The sequence below is a fragment of the Salmo salar genome, chromosome ssa04 (assembly GCF_905237065.1).
Source record: "Salmo salar chromosome ssa04, Ssal_v3.1, whole genome shotgun sequence".
Classification (NCBI taxonomy): domain Eukaryota; kingdom Metazoa; phylum Chordata; class Actinopteri; order Salmoniformes; family Salmonidae; genus Salmo; species Salmo salar.
The window spans coordinates 46,699,241-46,725,850 of record NC_059445.1 but is presented as its reverse complement, the minus strand read 5'-3'; the positions used below and the strand labels follow the sequence as shown (position 1 = coordinate 46,725,850).

Below are 26,610 nucleotides of genomic sequence, written 5' to 3'. Positions count from 1 at the left end.
TCCCTACTGCACCTGGTGTTATTGAAATGGCTATTGAAATGTCTGTCTGTCTGTCTGTCTGTCTGGCTGGCTGGCTGTCTGGCTGGCTGGCTGTCTGGCTGGCTGGCTGGCTGGCTGGCTGGCTGGCTGGCTGGCTGGCTGGCTGGCTGGCTGGCTGGCTGGCTGGCTGGCTGGCTGGCTGGCTGGCTGTGTCTCTCTCAGTCATCTGGAAACCATCCAAGCCAATTTCCAGACCACGACCCAATCATTACTTATTTTCATTGAAGTCTATTTGACTCCAGTTATAGTTATTTCCTCTCAATTATAAGCCAGATGAACATTTTCATCATTTCTGAAGAATTATTTTGACATTGTATTTTCCGGCCTAGCGCCTGTAAGCCCATCACAGATGCATATACCGTGGGCTGCCATCACTAAGTACACACAACCCCAAAAAAATAACAACTTCAAGTCTCAACAGGACCCAAAAATGGAACAATACCTCTTGGTGCAAAACTACAGAAACCCAGAAGCTTGCCACTGTTTTTGTTTACTTGGACCCAGCTACCCTGGGCTATTGTCCCAATGGGATCCATTTTGTTGAAAGCTTAAGGGGTATAAGCCAGGTCTCATTATGATCCTGTAGTAGCAGTACACTGTACTGTGTGTGTATAATCTGAGTTCTGCTCCCTATGGTCCCCTGGCTGCAGTGCTGCTAGAGATAACAGGGCCTGATGTCTCCAGACATGGACAATGCTTCATAATTGAGCCAGGACAGCTTTTCCTGGCTGTAGTGACAGGTCTCAGGGTGGATGACGGATGACAGGACCCCGAGGACCCATACTATTTTCCAGTACAAATTCCTGCTGCCTGCTCGCCTGTCCCTCAGGTGGCTGTCATATACATGTACACGGAGTGATGGCACAGGTCAGAAGACTATGCTCTAGTTTATCCCCTGTTTCCATGTGAACAGCCTTAGACCCATCACTTCTAAACACTCATACATCCCAGATTCTATTACAATGTACAGTATGTTACTGTAAGCGTTCACTATGTTGTACAGTGGTGTTCGAAATTATTAACACCCTTGATAAAGATGTGCATTAATGACTGTATGAAATAAATAATTTCTATTGGGCACAAAATCATCTGAAACACAACCAAAACGAACTGTAAATGCATCCAGCAGTTTGTAAAGTGACAAGCGTGACGTAGTCAATTTGTGCTAGGAATACGGGACCTAATACTACACTTTTGACTACTTTAGTCATGAGAATCGTTAGTGGTCTCAATAATTTTGACCCCTACCTTTAAAAAAATCTCTATATATTACTTGTTAAACAAAATCTCTTTCCCTGAACAATTCTATTAGTATAAAATAATATAATTTCCCCCCAAAAAATTGCATAAGATATAGCTCAGTATTTGAATTATGTATTTTGTGTCAATAATTTCAGACATCACTGTATGTGCACATGCTCACATAACCTACCCCTCAGAGCATGAATATTGTTATCACATATTGCACACAACTCTTACAATGCCATAGCACTGTTTTTCCCCCTGTCTGAAGACCTGCCTCTGAATAAATGGACTTACTTAGAAAAATAGAGAGCTTTAAACTTCAATGTAATTTCTTTGTTCCCCTCCCTTTGTCTCTCAAGGTTCCTGCACATCTCAGTGGTTCCACATCCTTGTGGAGATAAAGTGAAATGTCAGCCACAGCAAGAACATTCTCAAATCACAATGAATGAGGAAGAGATGATAGACACTCGTTCCAGTCTTCAGTCCTTCAAGGATGTAGTCATTAGGATGAGCAGAGCTGGATTTCCTGGGCAGATCTGCTTACACACACATTGAGTCCCCTTTGGGAGGAATTGCTGCTCTGTGTTGTGTAACACTTCTCCTCCATGAGTAATCCAGCTCTGTGTTGTGTAACACTTCTCCTCCATGGGTAATCCAGCTCTGTGCTCCTTTGACCTTTCATATGGGATTGAGAAGCCATGTCAACCCTCAAGTGCCCTGCAACTAGACTGAGGATTATCAATACAATACGGAATTTTTATTTAAATTTTTTTAAGCCACCCATTTCCATGTGTGTCCTGTCTAGAATAACAAACAGTTTACTTTGGCCTGCAGATAAAAGGGATTATCCCTGAGATAAAATTTGACTTTTCCTCATATTATTTCAGGTTCTTATGGAGTGGCTTAGTTGATAGTGGGCAGGATGTCAACTAAATCGTATAATGTTTTATACACTCATCTTTAAATACAAAATCTCCCCCTGAATCTCCAACATTTTTTGTCACGTTTAAAAATCCACACTCACAGACCTCAACAGAGTAAGCATTTCCTTTTTTGTAAGTATTATATTTATGAATTGTGAAATAAGACACTGGACATTGCACGACTGTAACATTAATAAGTGTGTCTGTATCTGTACAGACCACTAGAGTTTACTTGATTACCTCTAAAAATGTTCCAGTTTTATTCCACCATGACACCCAGCATCATGCCTTAGCTGTCATTGGAGGCCGTGGAGGTTCCAACAGTGAAGCAATCCTGTCTTCTCACCGGGTCCTTGTCACGTCCTGACCAGTAAAAGGGGTTATTTGTTATTGAAGTTTGGTCAGGGCGTGGCAGGGGGTGTTTGTTTTTATTGTGGTTCGGGTTTTTTGGTTTATGTTCTACATTTTCTATTTCTATGTGTTTATCTAGTTTCTCTATTTCTATGTTGGGGTTTTGGTAGGACCTCCAATTAGAGGCAGCTGGTTGTCGTTGCCTCTAATTGGAGGCCATATTTAGTTGAGGTTTGTTTCACTTGTGTTTTGTGGGTGGTTGTTTCCAGTATAGTCTGTGCACCTTATTGGACTGTTTTCCTCGTTTGTTTTGTTTAAGTGTTTTTCCTTCAATAAATAAGAAGATGATAAATATACCCGCTGCATTTTGGTCCACTCCTTACGACGACCGTTACAGTCCTATTGCAGAATAATTTTAGAATGAAGGCATTGACTTTGAGTGGTGGTCTGATGTTTGTGGAGCTAACGCTGACTGAAATATGTATGAATCTTGCATGGCAGAGGCATGGTGGAATGTCAACCATCTCTCATCGATTTAACAAATATGCATAATAATGAGAAAGTGAGAGAGAGAGAGAGAGAGAGAGAGAGAGAGAGAGAGAGAAATATGGAAGGAAGTGAATGAGTTAAAGGCTTAAATACTTTGTATTCTTCCTTGCTTCCCAGATAGATAGTTGGTATTTAGACTTACCATATGCAGGTGCGTAACGGGCTTTGCAGGTGTGACTCCCTGGCGTGCACTGAATAATTTGAATTCAACCACGGAAAACCCTCACACTTGCTGGCCAACACATTTTCTCGTGGAGATTTCATTCACTATTGTTTTTTGTACATTTATCTTACATCCCTTTAAACATGGTGTACTTTTTAGTTTGATGTATGTCGACAGACTCACTGAATATACAGATAGAATGGGTTCATAATAGGGATCAATTATATACACTCATACTCGTCTCCTTTTCAGCACCAATTGGTAGATAAAATAGGATGCTGTCACATGCAATAGGGGAATATAGGGTCAACCAGTAGTCCTATAAATCTACCCTATTAATTCTCACTAATTATGTAACTGTGATGACAACGGTGCAGTCCTCGTGAAGGTTTAACCTGCTACATATGGTCCGCGTTCCATAATGTTTCAAATAGGCTACATGTTCCAAATGATTGCACAATTTGTAATATGCTAGCATATGATTCAGTATTGCTAGCGATCCTCAGGATCAACCACACAAACATGACAGAGGAAAGTGTAAGGAAACTACTAAAGTGACAGTTATAAATGTATGTTGGTATAACAGACAGTGGCTACCGATAGTGGCTAAAATTTAACACGATACACATTGTAAAAAATACAGTGAAAAGTCATATTATATAATTAAAACATTCTAGAAATCATAAATCAACTCGTAGGTTTCGCCCTATATTGTCATTTGTGCATGGCTAAAGAAGCCTATAGCTTGTGTCTCCACATTTCATGTTTGCAAGTTGTAAAGCCAGTTTTTCATAAGTTTCACTGTGGAAAAGATGATTTGTTGATATGCTTCAGTTTGCAGCCATGTGACTGGTTTCACATTTGTTTCCAGTGATCATAAGGTAAAATAGATCTAAAACAATTGTCATTTATATTTACAATCCCCCTATACAAATGTCTTACTCGTTTACCCAGCTCTTATCAATAGTTCTTATCAATTTGTAACTTACAATGCATAGAGAATGGTGTTATTTCTATCTGAAAAAATAAAGTTGTCAGTTGTTCCACTTAGAGCCGACAGGTTACTCAACTTTATCTGTCGTATCATCACGCGTAAAGGTGATGGAATTAAGTCAAGGTCAGAGTACGGCCTATCTGATTTCCATCCAAAATGAATAGAGAGAAAGGTGCATAAAAAGGGAATTAAGTTCCATTTACACACGCTTAACTTGGGACAGAATTGGCCCCATGGAGATCACATGCCAGTTTTGAGGGTAAATGCATAGAATAGTGATGGCTTGATCAAGTCTGGTGTTATTTTCAATCTCCACATTATTCACGAGAGGCGTGATTGTCTGCACAATATTACATTAATTTGGTTATGTAAAGATTCATAAAAGACTAAACCGTTTCAATTTACACCTGTTTTCTGTACAGTATTTGATTGTGGGCATCAACTAGATGAGGCTTCCAATTATTATTATTTTTAAATAGTTTGATTACCTGGGAAAGCTTTATTTTTGTGTAGCATTCTGGGTAAGAACAAAAGGAGTTTGACCTCAGTCTTGGCGGATGTCTGAGGGAGACAGAGTAACAGACAGTCGCATTTCAGCTCTGTCTGTGAGAGCGGGAGTAAACCCCCTCACACCCATCGTTGGCATCCCCTCAACCGAGTGACAGGATGTCAGTGAGACCAAATTCATTCTGGTGTCAGTGACTCGCCTGGTGATCCTCCGCATCGCACTCTGAGCTCCCTCGGTCTGCCTCAGTGACACTCTCATTCCCCCTGGGAGAGCAGCCTATCCGAAGGCCACAGCACGCTCCCACTCCCACACCACACTCCAGGCCTGAAGTCTGGATCAGGGGACAGGCTACAAGATATCACTGGGACAGTAGATGCACTGTAGTCTGGTGCATTTGTCCAAGATGATTATCAGATCCCTGGTTGTCTTTTATATCTGATTCCCACTGCTACACTCTAGATAATACATAGAGTTCTGTGGAAACTGCAGATGTTCCCCTCCCCTAAATGAGGCTTATGCCAATGCTTCATTATTCAACCAGTAAAACTACAGCACATTCTCTGGAGTGGCCTTCAGTACATTCAGCTGCAGCTGCTGTTTCAGCCTGTTGAAGAGATAAAACACAGCTGTCACAGAGGCTGACAGAAAACTGGAGAAAGAAACACACCGGTTTTAATTACAGTTACAGGGCCTGAATAATACTGAATGCGTAAGCCTTTACCAGCCCTACTGTGTAACGAACCATGCATGGAATGATCCAGACAAGCTCTGCAGTCTTTCCAAATCATATTCTCTGATAAAATACATCGTGCTGCCAGTTTGTTAATGGAAATTGAACAGAAGGAGGCATATCTCAAGTGGCCCATTTTTCAAAGCAAACATTAAGAGAATGGCTCTGAGACAGGAATGATGGGGGTGTCAATTGAATTAAAATCCCATCTGATGTGAGCCGTGACCACACAAATGGCCAGTCAGGGTCGAGGGATGGTTTCTGGGGCACATTCGCCTGCAGTGATGTACAAAGTGGGAGGGAGGCAGGCTAGGTGGGAAGAGGGACCGGATTATGGGGTAGAATATGGGCCAGACCCTCAGTCCTAATGCAGCAGTTGTTGGGAATGAAGAGGATATAGATGGCAGTGTTTCTGATGATATCTTGTATTAAACCTCATCTACATCTCAAGCTAGACATGAACCATTCATGCAGTGTCCCATTCTGCTGTGTGGTAATGAGCGTTAACTAGTTTGTCTCCTGGACTGCCGACAGCTGTAGCTTGAGAAACAAAGAAACAAATTACACATTTTACCAGGCTGTTTGGACACATCACGCAATGGAAACAAATGCAACATTGGACTGACCTGTGTGGTGTGTGCGTTTGCAGGTGCTGAACGTGAGCCTGTTGGAGGGGGAGGTGATGACGGTGGAGGACATGGGGGGACGGGAGTCCTCCATCCTTGCCAACGAGACCGTCCTGATGAGGGGTCTGGTGGTGCGCAGCTGGAGCAATCAGATCTCCATCCGTTACCGCAGTGACCAGCAGCCTCGCTCCGGCTCCCTGCTGCTGCTGCGTTACCAAGGTGAGGTCACAACACAGAACCACACGACCACACACACCAGGACACCCTCACACAGGTCTCCTCCCTATCAATTACTCCATTCTGATTCACCCAATGTGCAATGCAAATGTGTCTGAAACAATGTGGTCTGGTGTAGTAAGGTTTGAGGAATAGAGGTAGAAATCCTCCAGTGGCTTTTGGTTCAGCCGCAGAGCTCTTTATGCCTATAGCTCTCATCACTAGTCAATGCGGCTTGCACATGTCAGGCTGAAAAATCACACGGGCTGTCATTTCAGCGATGTAATTACATAGGAGAAGTATTGTGTTAATAGACATTTACAGAGCTGTCAGATAGCAGAGGGCTGTCGGGCCCATTGTTTCTCACCCCACTGCGGTCTTTCATGTGACAACACCAAGAGAAGGAGAAAAAAACAACACAGCATTAAGCCAAAATCTTTTGTCTCCGCAAACGAATGAACTATGACAGGCTTGCAGAAGAATAATGCATTCTAACATGCCTCTGATGTGCCTGGCAAATAGAGTGCCACCCCCATGCCCCTCAAACTCCCCCTCTGTCTCTCCCCCCTTCTCTCTAATACAGTAGATGGCAATGATCGGTTACAGTACATGTCCAACACAACAGTAATGAAACCCTTCCAACAAATTGGCAACTCATTTCATGCCTGAAAGACTTTAGGACTGTAACTGACATGGCTCCTGACAGAAAATCGGCCATTTTCATATTAAGACAAGAGTATGATTCATATATCATACATATGACATAACAGCTAACTGTTGCTACTTGCCTGAGCCCAAGGCCCAGTTTGTCCAATCACATCCAGTCCACTTAGGAAATAGTTCATCAGTATTTCTAAATGGCCCGTTGTGTCTTTGTTTGGACTGTCTGAGCGCTGGCACTGCCATGGTAATAACCTCCACATTACACTGTGTTAGAACAGGGAGAGGGGGGGCAGATGGGGACCACAGTGGGGGAGCGATGAAAGCTTTTACCAGGCCTCTAATGGACCAATTATACATGTGACCTGTGTCCAGTGCATCGCCAATCACAATGAGCCATGGCCTTTGTGTATCCCAAACAACCATCGAAAGGGAAGCTAATGCAGTAATGTTGCTGCTCACCATGTGTGATTAGACTCTGTCCCTGTAGGGTTGAAATGTATTGTTGGATATATGAATAGGTTTTAAAGTACAGCCTTTAATGCGCTAATTTCACATTGTCCCATTGATTATACAGAACTGTGTGGAAAAAAAGCCCTCTTCAGAATAGTAACCAATAATGAAGCAGTGGGTGATGTGGAATTCTATTCAACTATCCCACACACATTCACACTTCACTGTTAGTGCCTATACAGACCATGTGATCTCAATTAGACTGGCAGCACAGAACACTGGTTATTGAGGAAGCGGGTGAACTTTGAAGATTCAAGCCGCTCAATCATTCCCAAAGAAATAGGAGAATAGCAGCCATGCTCCGGAGACTCAGAACAAACAGACCACGAGAAAAGTGAATGTAGATCCAACAGTAAAGGGGTGTAGAAATATTATATTTCTTTTGGGTCAGATACGAGTGAGACCACCTCATAAGCAATTAGTCTGAGTACAGTACACGCTACTGAGTAGCGATCCATTGAAATAGCAAAATAACCATCACCTACTGGATATTCGGAAAAATCACAGGTATGTATTAACAATAGCATTGTATTAACACCTACTCACTGAATAATAGACAATACATACAATTTGAATAATAAACCTTGCTCAAAATACAAGTCTTTCCTAATATTCTATTGACGGTGAAACAGACTGGTTTTGTAAAGCATCACCCAACAATAAACAAAATCTGTGCTCATACAATGACTCTCACCCATACGCATCCTGCATGGGAGCAGACACTGCAAGGGTCTCCAGTTGAGCAGCTCTCTCTGGCTCCAGCAGCACATGATAATTCCCCCTCATACTCAGACAAGTGAGCCCAACAATCAGGGCTTTATCCACACGCACTAAGCAAAGAACACTCTCAACAAATCTTCAAAGCATGGCTTTTCAGACTCTGTTGAAGCATGGGGTTGCATCTGTGGGGGTGCAGAAGGCAACCACATGTTTAAGTCATTCACTGCTGTAGGTATTGTGTCATAGTTTTATGCCAGGATATTACATTCTCTCTAATTGATATCAAACATTATGGCAGTATGAAATGCTTTCACATTGCGCCCGTGAAATTGTTATGCTCATCAAAGCAACAATAGGGGCCTATAAAGTCATCATAACGTATGGTGTCCCATTAGTTATACAGAGCTAATGATGTTGTGGAACAGCAGGTCTGAATGTGAATGATAAATCCCTTTCACAGTAACGTTAAGCCGATTTGAAAATGCTATTTGAAATCATTAGTCTATGGAAAAAAGGTACTTTTCAGAAAATATTTTGCTTTCCATTAATTAAACAAATTCCAATATGTGAATGCAGCTATACTCTTTTATAACCGTTACTGCACAAGTATGACCGAAACGTTTACCTTTTTTCCAGCAAATTTCAACAGCTGTCGCAATTTAGATATTTCAGATATTTCCATTTGCGCTCATCTTCATGGTATGCGCAATCATTTTGTCCTCTTATAATGGGGTGTGAAAAATGTGATGGGATAAGCGTTGAGAAGGAGACAGATCTATAGAGAGATAGATCTCAGCTCTAGGTAATTAATATCTGCAGAAGGCGTTGGTGCTAGCTGAGATGACAGGCTGATGAATGCTGCAGTAGTAATAGTAGCAGACCAGTTACCACTGGGGAGTGATGATGTGTCTGTGTCACAGCCTGCGGACCTGTTTGTGTGTCTAGAATACCAGCCTGGTCTCATAGACTAGACGTAACATAGTACATGTAAATCCAGGACACTCAAATTAGTATGATATGTTACATTTGGTGTGGTTACATAAGACAGATGGTTACTTAAGGCAAAAATAAAAGTAGGGTGGCTGGTCATGGTGGATGGGTGGGCGTATAATGTGAAGTCTAGCAACCAAAAGGTTGCGAGTTCAAATTTCATCACAGACAACTTTAGTAGTTTAGCTAATTAGCAGCTTTTCAACTACTTACTACTTTTTAGCTACTTTGAAACGACTTAGAATGTTAGCTAACCCTTCCCCTAACCCTAACCTTAACCCTTTTAGCTAACCCTTCCCCTAACCCTAACCTTAACCCTAACCCCTATAATGTAATGCGAATTTTAATTTGTAACATATCATACAAAATGGGTGATGGACCTCCACAAATTAATATACAATAAGAAACGTAATATATCATATTAAAGTTTTGTCTTGGATTTACGTACAGAATAATACGAAATGCTCTGAGACCAGGTTGAGAATACCCCTTTCTTATTCAACTCTCCTGAGGGTTGAGCATGTTGTGTGTGTGGTACATACAGGAAAGAGTGGTCACCCAGGCTGATATTGGTGAAAGAAAAAATAGACTAAGCCCTGTTTCAATTCCTTTATGACATCCCTGATCCCTCACACTGAGGTCAACATTTAATGAGAAGTAGAGACATAGACATAGTTCTTGCATATGTCTAATGAGAAAAACGGTCTATTTATCACTGAAATAGATCATGTTGTTCTGGTTCATGTCATGTAACGCTTTTTACCACTCAACTATCTCCTGCCACCCACGTAAGAGTCTTGTGAATACTACAGCTGACTCCTAGAGGTTTCAGTCATGTGTCTCTCAGTGTGTCTTCTCTGTAATGGGGACATCTGTTGATGTGAACCAGAGGGGAGAGAGAGGAAGACAGGGCCATTTCCTACTCTAACTCGCTCATCACTAAACAAAGTATCTCTGCATGTCTTAATTGATACTCAGTCCCAAGTGTAGAAATGCATTTTTCATCTGGTCATATAAAATACAGGAGTCTGTAGATTGGCCATGACTGTGGTTAGGAGATGGCTGGAGAGGTCTGCAGAGCAGAGGGATACATATCCCAGCCCAATCAAGTTATCACCACTAAGTCACTATGCAATGAGTGGCCAATGAGATTACAATATTTCACATGGCAAAGAAAGCTATCCACTCAAATGTCAAGTGACATTATGATTTGATCCACAGCCTCAAGGTCCATTTGATTCAGTTTGATTGCCTGCCCAGGGACAACATGTGGTTTTGTGGTTCAGCATCATCAGCATCTTTTGAAAGCTAAGTGAAAGGTCTGGTGAATTACTCAAATTTTAAGGACATGTGGGCCTTGCTCCATACAAGCTCACTGGTGAAACACTAACCCTTAAACAAAGATCAATAGTGTTGTCCCTGGGAAGAGAGGTTCAATCTGAGAGGACCCCGACCACAGTCCTGTTGTGATGTATTGATATTTATGTGGTTGGGTTAAACACTCAATTCCAATGGTCAACTACTCAATAAATGCTATTAAAGATAAATAACCTTTGACTGCAGCCGGCCCGGTCCCATCAATGAGGGCTGGTCTACTCTGGACTGATGAGTAATGTGGTAGCAATTCTATAGGAAGAGAAAGACTGTAGATTCCTCTTACAACAACTTTATTATAAGATTTGCAAAAATGAAGCAATCAACCATTACCAAGAATGGTTCAGAGTTGAAAACTTAACAAACATAGCCGGGTCTCTGCTTTTATAGAAAAAGCACAACCTCTTTTGTCTAGGTGGCAGTTTAGCAGATGTGTGGAAACAGGGGCAGAACATAGTGTAAATGGCAATTGGTTTGTCTCTGCAGATTAAGATAGACCGAGGTTGATATCACGATGGCTCAACCGTATAACTGTGTTTCGTTACAGTTCACACTATAATGTGCTCCTTCCTGCAAGGTTCCACACAGCTGACTTTCTGCAGATAGTGAACTCACGCGATATCTCACATGCTGCGGTCGCACCTAACGGATCTTAGCTATACACCCAGTCTTGTGACTAAGTCACACAAAGACACGTTTGTATCAGGTTAAAAAAAACACTAGCATATAACAAGAGACTATTCTATAAGCAGTAAAACACGGGATAACATGACTAATTATGTAATTGTCCATGACATTTCCTCCCTTTTGAGACTAAGTCTCAACCTAATAGAAAATGATTTACAAGCATTTTCATTAACCTCTATGGGCTAGGTGGGACGCTTGCGTAACAGCCACTGCCAGCCTGTGGCGCGATTTTCAAAACCTTAAAAATCCTATTACTTCAATTTCTCAAACATATGACTATTTTACAGCCATTTAAAGACAAGACTCTCGTTAATCTAACCACACTGTCCGATTTCAAAAAGGCTTTACAACGAAAGCAAAACATTAGATTATATCAGCAGAGTACCAAGCCAGAAATAATCAGACACCCATTTTTCAAGCCAGCATATAATGTCACCAAAACCCAGAAGACAGCTAAATGCAGCACTCACCTTTGATGATCTTCATCAGATGACAACCCTAGGACATTATGTTATACAATACATGCATGTTTTGTTCAATCAAGTTCATATTTATATCAAAAACCAGCTTTTTACATTAGCATGTGACGTTCAGAACTAGCATACCCCCCGCAAACTTCCGGGGAATTCGCTAACATTTTACTAAATTACTCACGATAAACGTTCACAAAAAGCATAACAATTATTTTAAGAATTATAGATACAGACCTCCTCTATGCACTCGATATGTCCGATTTTAAAATAGCTTTTCGGTGAAAGCACATTTTGCAATATTCTAAGTACATAGCCCAGGCATCACGGGCTCGCTATTTAGACACCCGGCAAGTTTAGCACTCACCATAATCATATTTACTATTATAAAAGTTTGATTACCTTTTGTTGTCTTCGTCAGAATGCACACCCAGGACTGCTACTTCAATAACAAATGTTGGTTTGGTCCAAAATAATCCATCGTTATATCCGAATAGCGCCGTTTTGTTCGATGCGTTCCAGACACTATCCGAAATAGTAAAGAAGTGTCGCGCGCATGGCGCAATTCGTGACAATAAAATTCTAAATATTCCATTACCGTACTTCGAAGCATGTCAACCGCTGTTTAAAATCAATTTTTACGACATTTTTCTCGTAGAAAAGCGATAATATTCCGACAGGGAATCTCCTTTTCGGCAAACAGAGGAAAAAATCCCAAAGGCGGGGGCGGTCGGGGTCACGCGCATAAGCCCAGTGTCCCTTGATCGGCCACTTGAGAAAGGCGATAATGTGTTTCAGCCTGGGGCTGGAATGACGACATTCTGTTTTTTCCCGGGCTCTGAGCGCCTATGGACGACGTGGGAAGTGTCACGTTAGAGCAGAGATCCTTAGTAAATGATAGAGATGGAAAAGAAGTTCAAGAAATGGTCAGACAGGCCACTTCCTGTAAAGGAATCTCTTAGGTTTTGACCTGCCATTTGAGTTCTGTTATACTCACAGACACCATTCAAACAGTTTTAGAAAATGTAGGGTGTTTTCTATCCATATGTAATAAGTATATGCATATTCTAGTTACTGGGTAGGAGTGGTAACCAGATTAAATCGGGTATGTTTTTTATCCAGCCGTGTCAATACTGCCCCCTAGCCCTAACAGGTTAAACACACATTAACATGAGGTAAAAGGAAAGATTTTCTCACACTTCGTATATTACCATTGTAAATGCCCGCTGTTGTTATTGAGGTCCATCACTTCACATAGTGCAATCCATTCTCAGAAGGGGGAAAGGAACATATGAATTTAAACATCAGTACCTACTTTATCACCACACACACGGCAATCGCTTTGTTGAGACTGTCCATATTGCCACAGGGTCACCATGACAGCAGGCCCTTAACTCTACCTTGGGAGCACCATTCACATAACCCCCATCGTGATCATGGCCTATGGACAGGCTGCACCATTAACCTCTTACATCTAGACGTTCCGCTAGCGGAACACCTGCTCCAATATCCAATGATAGGCGTGGCGCGAATTACAAATTCCTCAAAAATACAAAAACTTCAATTTTTCAAACATATGACTATTTCACAGCATTTTAAAGACAAGACTCTCCTTTATCTAACCACATTGTCCGATTTCAAAAAGGCTTTACAGCGAAAGCAAAACATTAGATTATGTCAGCAGAGTAACAAGCCAGAAATAATCAGACACCCATTTTTCAAGCTAGCATATAATGTCACAAAAACCCAGAAGACAGCTAAATGAAGCACTAACCTTTGACAATCTTCATCAGATGACACTCCTAGGACATTATGTTACACAATACATGTATGTTTTGTTCGATAAAGTTCATATTTATATCCAAAAACAGCATTTTAAATTGGCGCGTGATGTTCAGAAAATGTATTCCCACCAAAACCTCCGATGAATGAATACTGCCCCCTATACTTTAAGTTAACACAAGTTATAATAAGTATTATTGTAAATAAGATAACTAAGCCATAAATCAACCAATGAAATATTGTAGCTCCCATAACTCCAAATAATGACTGAACACATCCAAACAGATTCCAATTGTTGTCTGGTTGGTGTTCGTTTACGAGATCACCGCTGAGCTCTTTCAGATGTTCCACTGCAATATTCAAGTTACCCTCACACCAGGATATGAATGTACAGCAATGGTCACCTATAATTTGGCATACTCCCCACAATCATGCTAACAACATGTCAAGTTCTACCCTATTCTGTATAGCCGTGAGGCGAGCTGTGGTTTTCGTTCAAAGATAAAACATGGAGTCCCCTCGTGCACGCGCCTGAGTCTCACAGTACTGTGACCAGCCACTATCCAAAAGCGCTACTTTTTTTCAGCCAGAGCCTGCAAAGCCACGATTCAGCTTTTTGCCGCCTTCTGAGAGCCCATGGGAGCCATAGGAAGTGTCAGGTAACAGCAGAGATCCCCTGTAATGGATAGAGATAATCAAGAAGGCCAAGAAATTGTCAGACAGGGCACTTCCTGCATGGAATCTTCTCAGGTTTTGGCCTGCCAAATGAGTTCTGTTATACTCACAGACACCATTCAAACAGTTTTAGAAACTTTGGAGTGTTTTCTATCCAAAGCTAATAATTATATGCATATTCTAGTTTCTGGGCAGGAGTAATAATCAGATTAAATCGGGTAAATTTTTTATCCGGCCGTGAAAATACTGCCCCCTAGCCATAACAGGTTAAATTGTGAAATGCTACTTCAAACCCGTCTTAATCTGCTTGGAATGGAGGAGTTGGTTTTATGCATTACAACAATGGAGATATTTAGTTGACCAAAAACACAGCACCCTGTCCAATGTGTTGGTAAATAAAGATATGCTTTCACCACAGATCGAATAATGATCAGTAAATGTGGCTGAGACATATTGTTGTGGAGGCCTGAAGTCTGGATCAGGGGACAGGCTACAAGATATCACTGGGACAGTAGGTGCACTGTAGTCTGGTGCATTTGTTCAAGATGATTATCAGATCCCTGGTTGTCTTTCATATCTGATTCCCACTGCTACACTCTAGATAATACATAGAGTTCTGTGGAAACTGCAGATGTTCCCCTCCCCTAAATGAGGCTTATGCCAATGCTTCATTATTCAACCAGTAAAACTACAGCACATTCTCTGGAGTGGCCTTCAGTACATTCAGCTGCAGCTGCTGTTTCAGCCTGTTGAAGAGATAAAACACAGCTGTCACAGAGGCTGACAGAAAACTGGAGAAAGAAACACACCGTTTTTAACTACAGTTACAGGGCCTGAATAATACTGAATGCGTAAGTCTTTACCAGCCATACTGTGTAACGAACCATGCATGGAATGATCCAGACAAGCTCTGCAGTCTTTCCAAATCATATTCTCTGCTGCCAGTTTGTTAATGGAAATTGAACAGAAGGAGGCATATCTCGAGTGGCCCATTTTTCAAGACAAACATTAAGACACTGGCTCTGGTTGGAAATGAGACAGGAATGATGGCTGAGCCATATTGATGTCGAGAGTGAATGTCTGCTTCTGACTGCATAGTGGTGTACCCCACATTCAGTTTAACGGGAATGCTAGAAGCGCATGTTCCATTTATCCAGCTACATCCTATTTGAGAAGACACTGTAATTAAGACATGTTGGCATTCTCAGATAGGATTCATTGCATTGTGTTATGGAGATATTTCTTGGGTTGTGACAATGGCAGGTTCGGAATGGGGTTTGCCGAGGTTGGATTAGAATAGGCTCTTGTACACAATGTCTGTGTTCTAAAATGATTATGGTGCACCAATGTGCACAATCAAATCCACCTCTCATATTTTTTGCTGATGGCAAATCACCATTAATGCATTTTTCCCTAAAGATTTTACCCTGTGAAGGTTTACCCCATGAAGTTTCATTTGATCAAATCAAATCAAATGGTATTGGTCACATACACATGGTTAGCAGATGTTAATGCTAGTGTAGAGAAATGCTTGTGCTTCTAGTTCCGACAGTGCAGTAATATCTAACAAGTAATCTAACAAATTCACAACGACTACCTTATACACACACAAATGCAAAGGGATGAATAAGAATACAGTGAGGGAAAAAAGTATTTGATCCCCTGCTGATTTTGTACGTTTGCCGCTGACAAAAAAAATCCAGAAAAACGCATGTCAAAAATGTTATAAATTGATTAGCATTTTAATGAGGGAAATAAGTATTTGACCCTCTGCAAAACATGACTTAGTACTTCGTGGCAAAACCCTTGTTGGCAATCACAGAGGTGAGATATTTCTTGTAGTTGGCCACCAGGTTTGCACACATCTCAGGAGGGATTTTGTCCCACTCCTCTTTGCAGATCTTCTCCAAGTCATTAAGGTTTCGAGGCTGACGTTTGGCAACTCGAACCTTCAGCTCACTCCACAGATTTTCTATGGGATTATGGTCTGGAGACTGGCTAGGCCACTCCAGGACCTTAATGTGCTTCTTCTTGAGCCACTCCTTTGTTGCCTTGGCCGTGTGTTTTGGGTCATTGTCATGCTGGAATACCCATCCATGACCCATTTTCAATGCCCTGGCTGAGGGAAGGAGGTTCTCACCCAAGATTTGACGCTACATGGCCCCGTCCATCGTCCCTTTGATGCGGTGAAGTTGTCCTGTCCCCTTAGCAGAAAAACACCCCCAAAGCATAATGTTTCCACCTCCATGTTGATGGTGGGGATGGTGTTCTTGGGGTCATAGGCAGCATTCCTCCTCCTCCAAACACGGCGAGTTGAGTTGATGCCAAAGAGCTCCATTTTGGTCTCATCTGACCACAACACTTTCACCCAGTTGTCCTCTGAATCATTCAGATGTTCATTGGCAAACTTCAGACGGGCATGTATATGTGCTTTCTTGAGCAGGGGGACCTTGCAGGGGCTGCAAGATTTCAGTCCTTCATGGCGTAGTGTGTTACCAATTGCTTTTTTGGTGACTAAGGTCCCAGCTGGCTTGTGATCATTGACAAGATCCTCCCGTGTAGTTCTGGGCTGATTCCTCACCGTTCTCATGATCATTGCAACTCCACGAGGTGAGATCTTGCATGGAGCCCCAGGCCGAGGGATATTGACAGTTCTTTTGTGTTTCTTCCATTTGCGAATAATCGCACCAACTATTGTCACCTTCTCACCAAGCTGCTTGGCGATGGTCTTGTAGCCCATTCCAGCCTTGTGTAGGTCTACAATCTTGTCCCTGACATCCTTGGAGAGCTCTTTGGTCTTGGCCATGGTGGAGAGTTTGGAATCTGATTGATTGATTGCTTCTGTGGACAGGTGTCTTTTATACAGGTAACAAACTGAGATTAAGAGCACTCCCTTTAAGAGTGTGCTCCTAATCTCAGCTCGTTACCTTTATAAAAGACACCTGGGAACCAGAAATCTTTCTGATTGAGAGGGGGTCAAATACTTATTTCCCTCATTAAAATGCAAATCAATTCATATTGATTCACATTTTTGACATGCTGGATATTTTCTGGATATTTTTGTTGTTATTCTGTCTCTCACTGTTCAAATAAACCTATCATTAAAATGATAGACTGATCATTTCTTTGTCAGTGGGCAAAACGTACAAAATCAGCAGGGGATCAAATACTTTTTTCCCTCACTGTATGTTCATATAAATATATGAATGAGCGATGCAGTAGATGGTATAAAATACAGTATATACATATGAGATGAGTAATCTAGGATACGTAGACATTATTAAAGTGACCTTATCTGAAGTGACTAGTGATACCTTTATTAAATTAATTTATTAAAGTTATTAAAGTTGCCATAGATTTGAGTCTGTAAACACACCAGCTCACGACGCCAGGACAGCGGAGTCAATCACCACCTTCCGTAGACACCTGAAACCCCACCTCTTTAAGAAATACCTGGGATAGGATATAGTAAAAAAAAAGATATTGATGTAATATTGTAAAGTGGTTGTTCCACTGGATATCATAAGGTGAATGCTCCCTCTGCTGTTTCCTGAAGTCCACGATCATCTCCTAATCAAGCCTACCACTGTAGTGTTGTCTGCAAACTTGATGATTTAGTTGGAGGCGTGCGTGGCCACGCAGTCATGGATGAACAGGGAGTACAGCAGAGGGATGAGAATGCACCCTTGTGGGGCCCCAGTGTTGAGGATCAGCGAGGTGGAGATGTTGTTTCCTACCCTCACAACCTGGGGGCGGCCCGTCAGAAAGTCCAGGACCCAGTTGCACAGGGCGGGGTCGAGACCCAGGGTTTCGAGCTTAATGACGAGTTTGGGGGTGTACTATGGTGTTAAATGCTGAGCTGTAGTCAATGAACAGCATTCTTACATAGGTATTCTTCTTGTCCAGATGGGATTGGGCACTGTGCAGTGTGATGGCGATTGTGTCGTCTGTGGACCTATTGGGGCGGTAAGCAAGTTGGAGTGGGTCTAGGGTATCAGGTAGGGTGGAGGTGATATGATCCTTGACTAGTCTCTCAAAGCACTTCATGATGACAGAAGTGGGTGCAACGAGGTGATAGTCATTTAGTTCAGTTACCTTAGGTTTCTTGGGAACAGGAACAATGGTGGCCATCTTGAAGCATGTGGGCACAGCAGACTGGGATAGGGATTGATTGAATATGTCTGTAAACACACCAGCCAGCTGGTCTACACATGCTCTGAGGACATGGCTAGGGATGCCGTCTGGGCCGGCAGCCTTGCGAGGGTTAACGCGTTTAAACGTTTTTCTCACGTTGGCCACGGTGAAGGAGAGCCCGCAGGTTTTGGTAGCGGGCCGTGTCAGTGGCACTATATTGTCCTCAAAGCGAGCAAAGAAGTTGTTTAAAACTTCTTCAGGATTGGTGGGTCCCCTGCGGGACGGTTGAGCTAATGTAGGCTAATGCGATTAGCATGAGGTTGTAAGTAACAAGAACATTTCCCAGGACATAGACATATCTGATATTGGCAGAAAGCTTAAATTCTTGTTCATCTAACTGCACTGTCCAATTTGTAGTGTCTATTACAGTGAAAGATTACCATGCTATTGTTTGAGGAGTGTGCACAGTTTTGAACATGAAGAGTTATTAATAAACAAATAAGGCACATTTGGGCAGTCTTGATACAACATTTTGATACAGCAAATGTGTGCGATCTCAGCTTCAGATGGCTTGAACAGCCGGGCCATCTTCAGTAGCTGTGTGGCAAAATCACCAGCTTCCTTTGTAGGATCTGGAAGCTCTTTAGCAATGTCCTTCATTTTATCCCGTCTCCAAGTTTTCTGGATGTCGACAAGCGGGTGCCATTCGTCACGGCCCTCTTCGGGTCCCCTTTTTTACCTGTTGTGGTTGTGATCGTTGGGGGTGAGGGACTTAGCTGCATGGTAGGGGTCGACGTCGATGGTGGACTAAGTTCCCAGAGTCCATCAACACCAGAGACGGGACTCAATGTGGGCGGTGCACGGAACGGATTTCCACAGCTCATGAGCTGCCTCCGAGGGGTCTGCTGGTAGAGCTGCGGTGGGGGCAACGGCTGAGCGAGCTGCTGTCGCACAACCAGGGCTGGTGCAGTGAATACAGGGGTATAATAGGGAGGGGTGGAAAGTCATTAATATCATCATCCCTGTTTCTCCTTCTTTTCTTATTTTTCTCCATCTGTTGCTTCTTCTAACTTCCTTTCACGATTATTCCTTTAACTTTCCTGACTTACTGTCTTAAGACTTCCCTCTCCCACTTTCTAAACTTACCCTGATAATAAAACGTAGCTCAATGTGCCTTCTAAGGGAACTGCTACTTTTGGGAGTGGTACCTGTTCCAGAATGTCCCTGCCACATTTTTCTGCCATTATTTTCATTAGCTGATCGGGCAGACAAGGTTCTCCCTTGCTGCACTTGGCTCCCATTGTGAAATTCCACTATACACACACACACACACACACACACACACACACACACACACACACACACACACACACACACACACACACACACACACACACACACACACACACACACAAAACATCAGTGTAATTATTGGCTTTGTATAGAAAACAACCCTAAAGTTTCTAAAACTGTTTGAATGGTGTCTGTGAGTATAACAGAACTCATATGGCAGGCAAAAACCTGAGAAGATTCCTTACAGGAAGTGGCCTGTCTGACAAGTTCTTGTTCTTCTTGGCTCTGTTTATTGAAAACTGAGGATCTTTGCTGTAACGTGACACTTCCTACGGCTCCCATAGGCTCTCAGAACCCGGGAAAAAGCTGAATGATGTAATTCCAGCCTCTGGCTGAAAAACATTAGCGTCTTTGCATAGTGGCCGGTCAGAGTACCATCAGACTGAGGCTCGTGCACGAGTCGACCCCATGTTTTATTTTCTTTCGTCTTTCCCGGTCGGAATATTATCGCTTTTTTACGAGAAAAATGGCATAAAAATGTATTTTAAACAGCGGTTGACATGCTGTTTGGCGCGATATTCAAATACCTCAAAAATGCAAAAACTTCAATTTTTCAAACATATGACTATTTTACACCATTTTAAAGACAAGACTCTCGTTAAATATAACCACACTGTCCGATTTCAAAAAGGCTTTACAACGAAAGCAAAACATTAGATTATGTCAGCAGAGTACCCAGCCAGAAATAATCAGACACCCATTTTTCAAGCTAGCATATAATGTCACATAAACCCAAACCACAGCTAAATGCAGCACTAACCTTTGATGATCTTCATCAGATGACAACCCTAGGACATTATGTTATACAATACATGCATGTTTTGTTCAATCAAGTTCATATTTATATCAAAAACCAGCTTTTTACATTCACATGTGACTAGCATGTGACTAGCATTCCGACCGAACACTGCCGGTGAATTTACAAAATTACTCACGATAAACGTTCACAAAAAACATAACAATTATTTTAAGAATTATAGATACAGAACTCCTTTATGCAATCGCTATGTCAGATTTTAAAATAGCTTTTCAGCGAAAGCACATTTTGCAATATTCTGAGTACATAGCTCAGCCATCACGGCTAGCTATTTTGACACCCGCCAAGTTCGGGGCTCACTAAACTCAGAATTAGTATTAGAAAAATTGTATTACCTTTGCTGATCTTCGTCAGAATGCACTCCCAGGACTGCTACTTCCACAAGAAATGTTGTTTTTGTTCCAAATAATCCATAGTTATGTCCAAATACCTCCGTTTTGTTCGTGCGTTCTGGTCACTATCCAAAGGGTAACGCGCGAGCGGATTTCGAGACAAAAAAATTCTAAATGTTCCATTACCATACTTAGAAGCATGTCAAACGCTTTTTAAAATCTATTTTTATGGTATTTTTCTCGTAAAATAGCGATAATATTCCAACTGGACAATAGTGTATTCATTCAAAGAGGAAAAGAAAAAACAGCATGGTCGCGTGAAGCGCATATCCAATCTCTTTGACACCAGGCAGACCACTGACAAACTGAGCTACTACACTCTGCCCAGAGAGAGAGAAGACGCCTCAATCCGCTTTCTGAAGGCTTTAGAGAGCCAATGGAAGGCTTAGAAAGTTCTACGTAACCCCACAGATACTGCAGTTTCGAAAGGGACTAGAAAGAAGAACTACAAATTCTCTGACAGGCCACTTCCTGCTTGGAATCTTCTCAGGTTTTTGCCTGCCATATGAGTTCTGTTATACTCACAGACACCATTCAAACAGTTTTAGAAACTTCAGAGTGTTTTCTATCCAAATATACTAATAATATGCATATTCTCGTTTCTGGGCAAGAGTAGTAACCAGTTTAAATTGGGTATGTTTTTTTTCATCTGGCCGTGAAAATACTGCCCCCTATCCCAAACAGGTTTTAACAAACATAGTCGGGTCTCTGCTTTTATAGAAAAAGCACAACCTCTTTTGTCTATGTGGCAGTTTAGCAGACGTGTAGAAACAGGGGCGGAACATAGTGTAAAAGGCGATTGGTCTGTGCAGATTAAGATAGGCCAAGGCTGATAGTACGAGGGCTGAACCGTATAGCTGCGTTTTGGCACAGTTCCCACCATAATGTGCTCCTTCCTGCAAGGTTCCACACAGCTTACTTTCTGTAGATAGTAAACTCATGGGATATCTCACATGCTGCGGTCGCACCTAACGGATCTTAGCTCTACGCCCAGTATTATGACTTAGTCACATAAAGACAAGTTTGTATCAGGTTAGAAAAAACACTAGCATATCACAGGAGACTATTCTATAAGCTGTAAAACACGGGATAGCATGACTAATTATGTAATTTTCAACGGCAGTAGTAGAGTGACTCTCCTGAGCACCCAATTACATTACCACTGATGCTGTAGGCTGCCCTGCACCTGTGATTACTGCTGATTAGTTGATGAAGGCACCTTGAGGAAGGCACATTGATGCCGAAACTTTGGTAAATACCCATTAAATTGCTGGGAGATTATACATGGAGTGTGCAACTTTCTTTATTTTGATACTGCTGATTAGTTGCCATGAATTAGTGATGATTTGTAATCATTGTCGTCATCATCCATACCATTGATTTGCTGTACTTAATAAGTCATACAATTCACAATACATGACAGATTACAAATTCAACCTGCCATAATAGGTTAGAGGTCAAGTCAATATTGAGTTTATTAGACTATTTTACTCAGTGACATGCCATTCCAAAGGCATGTGATTATTGTGGCCTAATGCCAAAGTGGTGGTCAAACCTACGACTAGCCACCATTGCCAAAAGTAATAATCCTTTATCTGCTTTGGCTCTGTGCATCAATACCTATTGACACTTGACCGATGAAGCAGCAATGGTGATTGATGAGATAGGATGTCATTCAAACTCCCAGAACAGCTGTCACTAAGGGCAGAGATTAGGACCACACTTCCAGTCGTTCCCTCCACTTTTCATCCTATTTTTCCTCTCTTCCAGGGCAGAATAATCAAGGACATTACCTCAACATCTGTTGCCTGAGGCCCTACCATCAGCTAATCTGCCTGACTGCATTCACTGTGGAGCCATTACTTGTAATAGCAAAACAATCAGGCTTTATGGCCCTATACGACGACGTACAATGGAATGGAGGCCGCATGTAATTTAATTCTTAAGGGATTGGCTCCACACATTAAGTCTTTGCCTCCAGCATACACACTGTACAGGCTCAACAGAGATGGAAATGGTTGTATGATAATGGCAATAACTGGGCTCAGTGGAGCCAGCGATAAACTAGGAATTGAATGGATGACCTAGGGCGGCTGGACTCTCACTCTGCGCCTCATTGATTTACTGTAGAGAGCTTCCTGCTTCATTATGGCGGACATATTGGTGTGGGAGAAATCCACGTGTTCATTTGATTAGAACCTATGTTGGCACACGGAGCCCTGAGGACTTTCTTCAGGATGTGGTTTGTAGTTTAAGTTTGATGTATTGACATTTGATTGGTATTTGGTTAATAATAGTTCAAAAGCAGCAGAGAAAAACTTAGTTAGTTGGCCTTCAATATCCTGTTAGAAATTCAGAACCAAATACAAAGAGACAAGCCTTAATAAAAATACTATTGCTCTATGCTTAAAGAGAGTCTATTGTTAGGCTATGGGAGATACAGTGCATTCGGAAAGTATTCAGAAAAATACTTATTCTAAAATTGATTACATTCAATGTTTTCCTCATCAATCTAGAAACAATACTCTATAATGCCAAAACCAAAACCCCGTATTTAGAAATCTCTGTGGAGATCGGAGAACCTTCCAGAAGGACAACCATCTCTGCAGCACTCCACCAATCAAGCCTTTATGGTGGAGTGGCCAGACGGAAGTCACTCCACAGTAAAGAGCACATGACAGTCCGCTTGGAGTTTGCCAAAGGCACCCAAAGGACTCAGACCATGAGAAACAAGATTCTCTGGTCTGCTGAAACCAAAGTTGAACTCTTTGGCCTGAATGCCAAGCATCACGTATGGAGGAAACCTGGCACATCCCTACGGTGAAGCATGGTGGTGATACATCATGCTGTGGGGATGTTTTTCAGCGGCAGGGACTGGGAGACTAGTCAGGATCGAGAGAAAGATGAACGGAACAAAGTACAAAGAAGTCCTTGATGAAAACCTGCTCCAGAGCACTCAGGACCTCAGACTTTACAAATGCACTGTATCTACAGTATGGGCTCTTGAATGCAGTGTGTAACAAATCATTTTCTCTTTATTGGTTCTGTGCTGTTCCTATAGCAGTAATGCAAACAATACATGATAGTCTCTGGATGACAAATGTTTCTGTGTAGTCTTGGTCCCCTAAGCGGTTGTTGATCCAATGAGGCAGCCAGGTAAGATGATAATTTATCACCCTATTACTGCCCGGAGAGTTATGTACAGGTTTATAAGGGCATTTGTGATAAATCATGGCTGCTGCACACTACAACCACATGTAGTACATCAAGAAGAAGCGTAACAACTTCCTGCAAAGTATACCATAGCACAACAGTGTTAAAAAGTACAATGATGTATAGTACATAACAGCTAAAGTGGATCCTTAGTAAATAGACAGACATTAAAACCCCATGCCCTTGTCAGTCTTATTGAGTTAGACTGCTGTGGGAGAGCGTCCTTTACTCTCAGCACTAATATCCAAATATCTTCTGGTAGGGAGGGAGAGGGCTTGAAATTAAATTGTGGGCTGTAAAACTGTTAGCTTTAATGTTGATTTTAATATGCATCCATGATGAGAGAGGTATTTAAAAGGCAGTGATTGTACCATTTGAATGGTTTCTGGAATGCTTAACCGTTTATCGACAGCCTAATGCTTTGGTGCTCAGTCTCTCAGCCTGGTCTCATAGACTAGATGTAACATAGTAAATGTAAATCCGGGACGCTCATCTTAGTATGATATATAACGTTTGGTATGGTTACATTAGACAGAAGGTTATCTAGACGTTCCGCTAGCGGAACACCTGCTCCAATATCCAATGATGGGCGTGGCGCGAAATACAAATTCCTCTAAAATCCGAAAACTTCTATTTTTCAAACATATGACTATTTTACAGCATTTTAAAGACAAGACTCTCGTTAATCTAACCACACTGTCCGATTTCAAAAAGGCTTTACAACGAAAGCAAAACATTAGATTATGTCAGCAGAGTACCCAGCCAGAAATAATCAGACACCCATTTTTCAAGCTAGCATATAATGTCACAAAAAACAAAACCACAGCTAAATGCAGCACTAACCTTTGATGATCTTCATCAGATGACAACCCTAGGACATTATGTTATACAATGCATGCATGTTTTGTTCAATCAAGTTCATATTTATATCAAAAACCAGCTTTTTTACATTAGTATGTGACGTTCAGAACTAGCATACCCCCCGCAAACATCCGGTGAATTTACTAAATTACTCACGATAAACGTTCACAAAAAACATAATTATTTTAAGAATTATAGATACAGAACTCCTCTATGCACTCGATATGTCCGATTTTAAAATAGCTTTTCGGTGAAAGCACATTTTGTAATATTCTCAGTAGATAGCCCAGCCATCACGGCTAGCCATTTAGACACCGACCAAGTTTAGCCCTGATCAAACTCCGATTTACTATTACAAAAGTTTCATTACCTTTGTTGTCTTCGTCAGAATGCACTCCCAGGACTGCTACTTCAATAACAAATGTTGGTTTGGTCCAAAATAATCCATCGTTATATCCAAATTGCGGCGTTTTGTTCGTGCGTTCCAAGACACTATCCGAAAATCCAAATATTCCATTACCGTACTTCGAAGCATGTCAACCGCTGTTTAAAATCCATTTTTATGCCATTTTTCTTTTAAAAAAGCTATAATATTCCGACCGGGAATGTCCATTTAGCTAAACAGAGGAAAGAAAACAAAGCTTTCGGTCGACGCGGGCACGAGCCTGAGTCTCACAGTACTGTAACCAGCCACTACCCAAACGCGCTACTTTGTTTCAGCCAGAGCCTGCAAAGCCACGATTCAGCATTTTGCCGCCTTCTGAGAGTCCATGTGAGCCGTAGAAAGTGTCACGTAAGAGCAGAGATCCCCTGTAATAGATAGAGATAATCAACAAGGCCAAGAAATGGTCAGACAGGGTACTTCCTGTACAGAATCTTCTCAGGTTTTGGCCTGCCAAATGAGTTCTGTTATACTCACAGACACCATTCAAACAGTTTTAGAAACTTTGGAGTGTTTTCTATCCAAAGCTAATAATTATATGCATATTCTAGTTTCTGGGCAGGAGTACTAATCAGATTAAATCGGGTACGTTTTTTATCCGTCCGTGAAAATACTGCCCCCTAGCCATAACAGGTTAAGGCTATTTTTGCTAATTAGCAACTTTGCAACTACTTACTACTTTTTCGCTACTTTGCAACTACTTAGCATATTAGCTAACCCTTCCCCTAACCCTAACATAGGACTGTTACTGTGACCGTATTACCGGCACACCGGTTGTGACGAGTCATGATCGCTGTCAAATTCCATGTGACAGTTTAGACACGGAAGCTCTGATGCTGCTGACGGTCATTAGTAGTCTACCAAACTTGCTAACTGCCTGGTACTCAGGACTCTATTCTCATTCTAATCACTCTGACATGAATGCAAATGTGGTCGAAAATCGAATCAAACACTTCATGAGAGCCCATGAGCTGATGTTGCACAACATTTCTAAAGGCTATGGAATTGCATGAGAAAACAGAGTTTTTGTGGCCTCTATTAAAAAGAGGAGGATCCCATCAGCTTTCTATAGGCTAGGCCTACTATATTTATTTCTCCACTTTTGATGGGTGACACTATTAGCCTGTCACTTGTGAATGACATATTATCACTTATGAATGATGGCCAGCGTGTGCAGTAAGGC

General features: G+C 41.8%; 1 protein-coding gene across 6 annotated transcripts in view; it reads left to right on the top strand.

Annotated features, from left to right (window-relative positions):
* The window catches only part of LOC106603277 (seizure protein 6), a 254,630-nt gene that overhangs the window by 170,836 nt on the left and 57,184 nt on the right, over positions 1 to 26,610 (top strand). For all 6 annotated transcript variants that reach the window (XM_014196718.2, XM_014196716.2, XM_014196715.2 and 3 more), the window contains exon 4: positions 6,152 to 6,347. In XM_014196718.2, the coding sequence (XP_014052193.1) occupies positions 6,152 to 6,347 (196 nt within the window). The remainder of the gene's footprint in view (positions 1 to 6,151; positions 6,348 to 26,610) is intronic.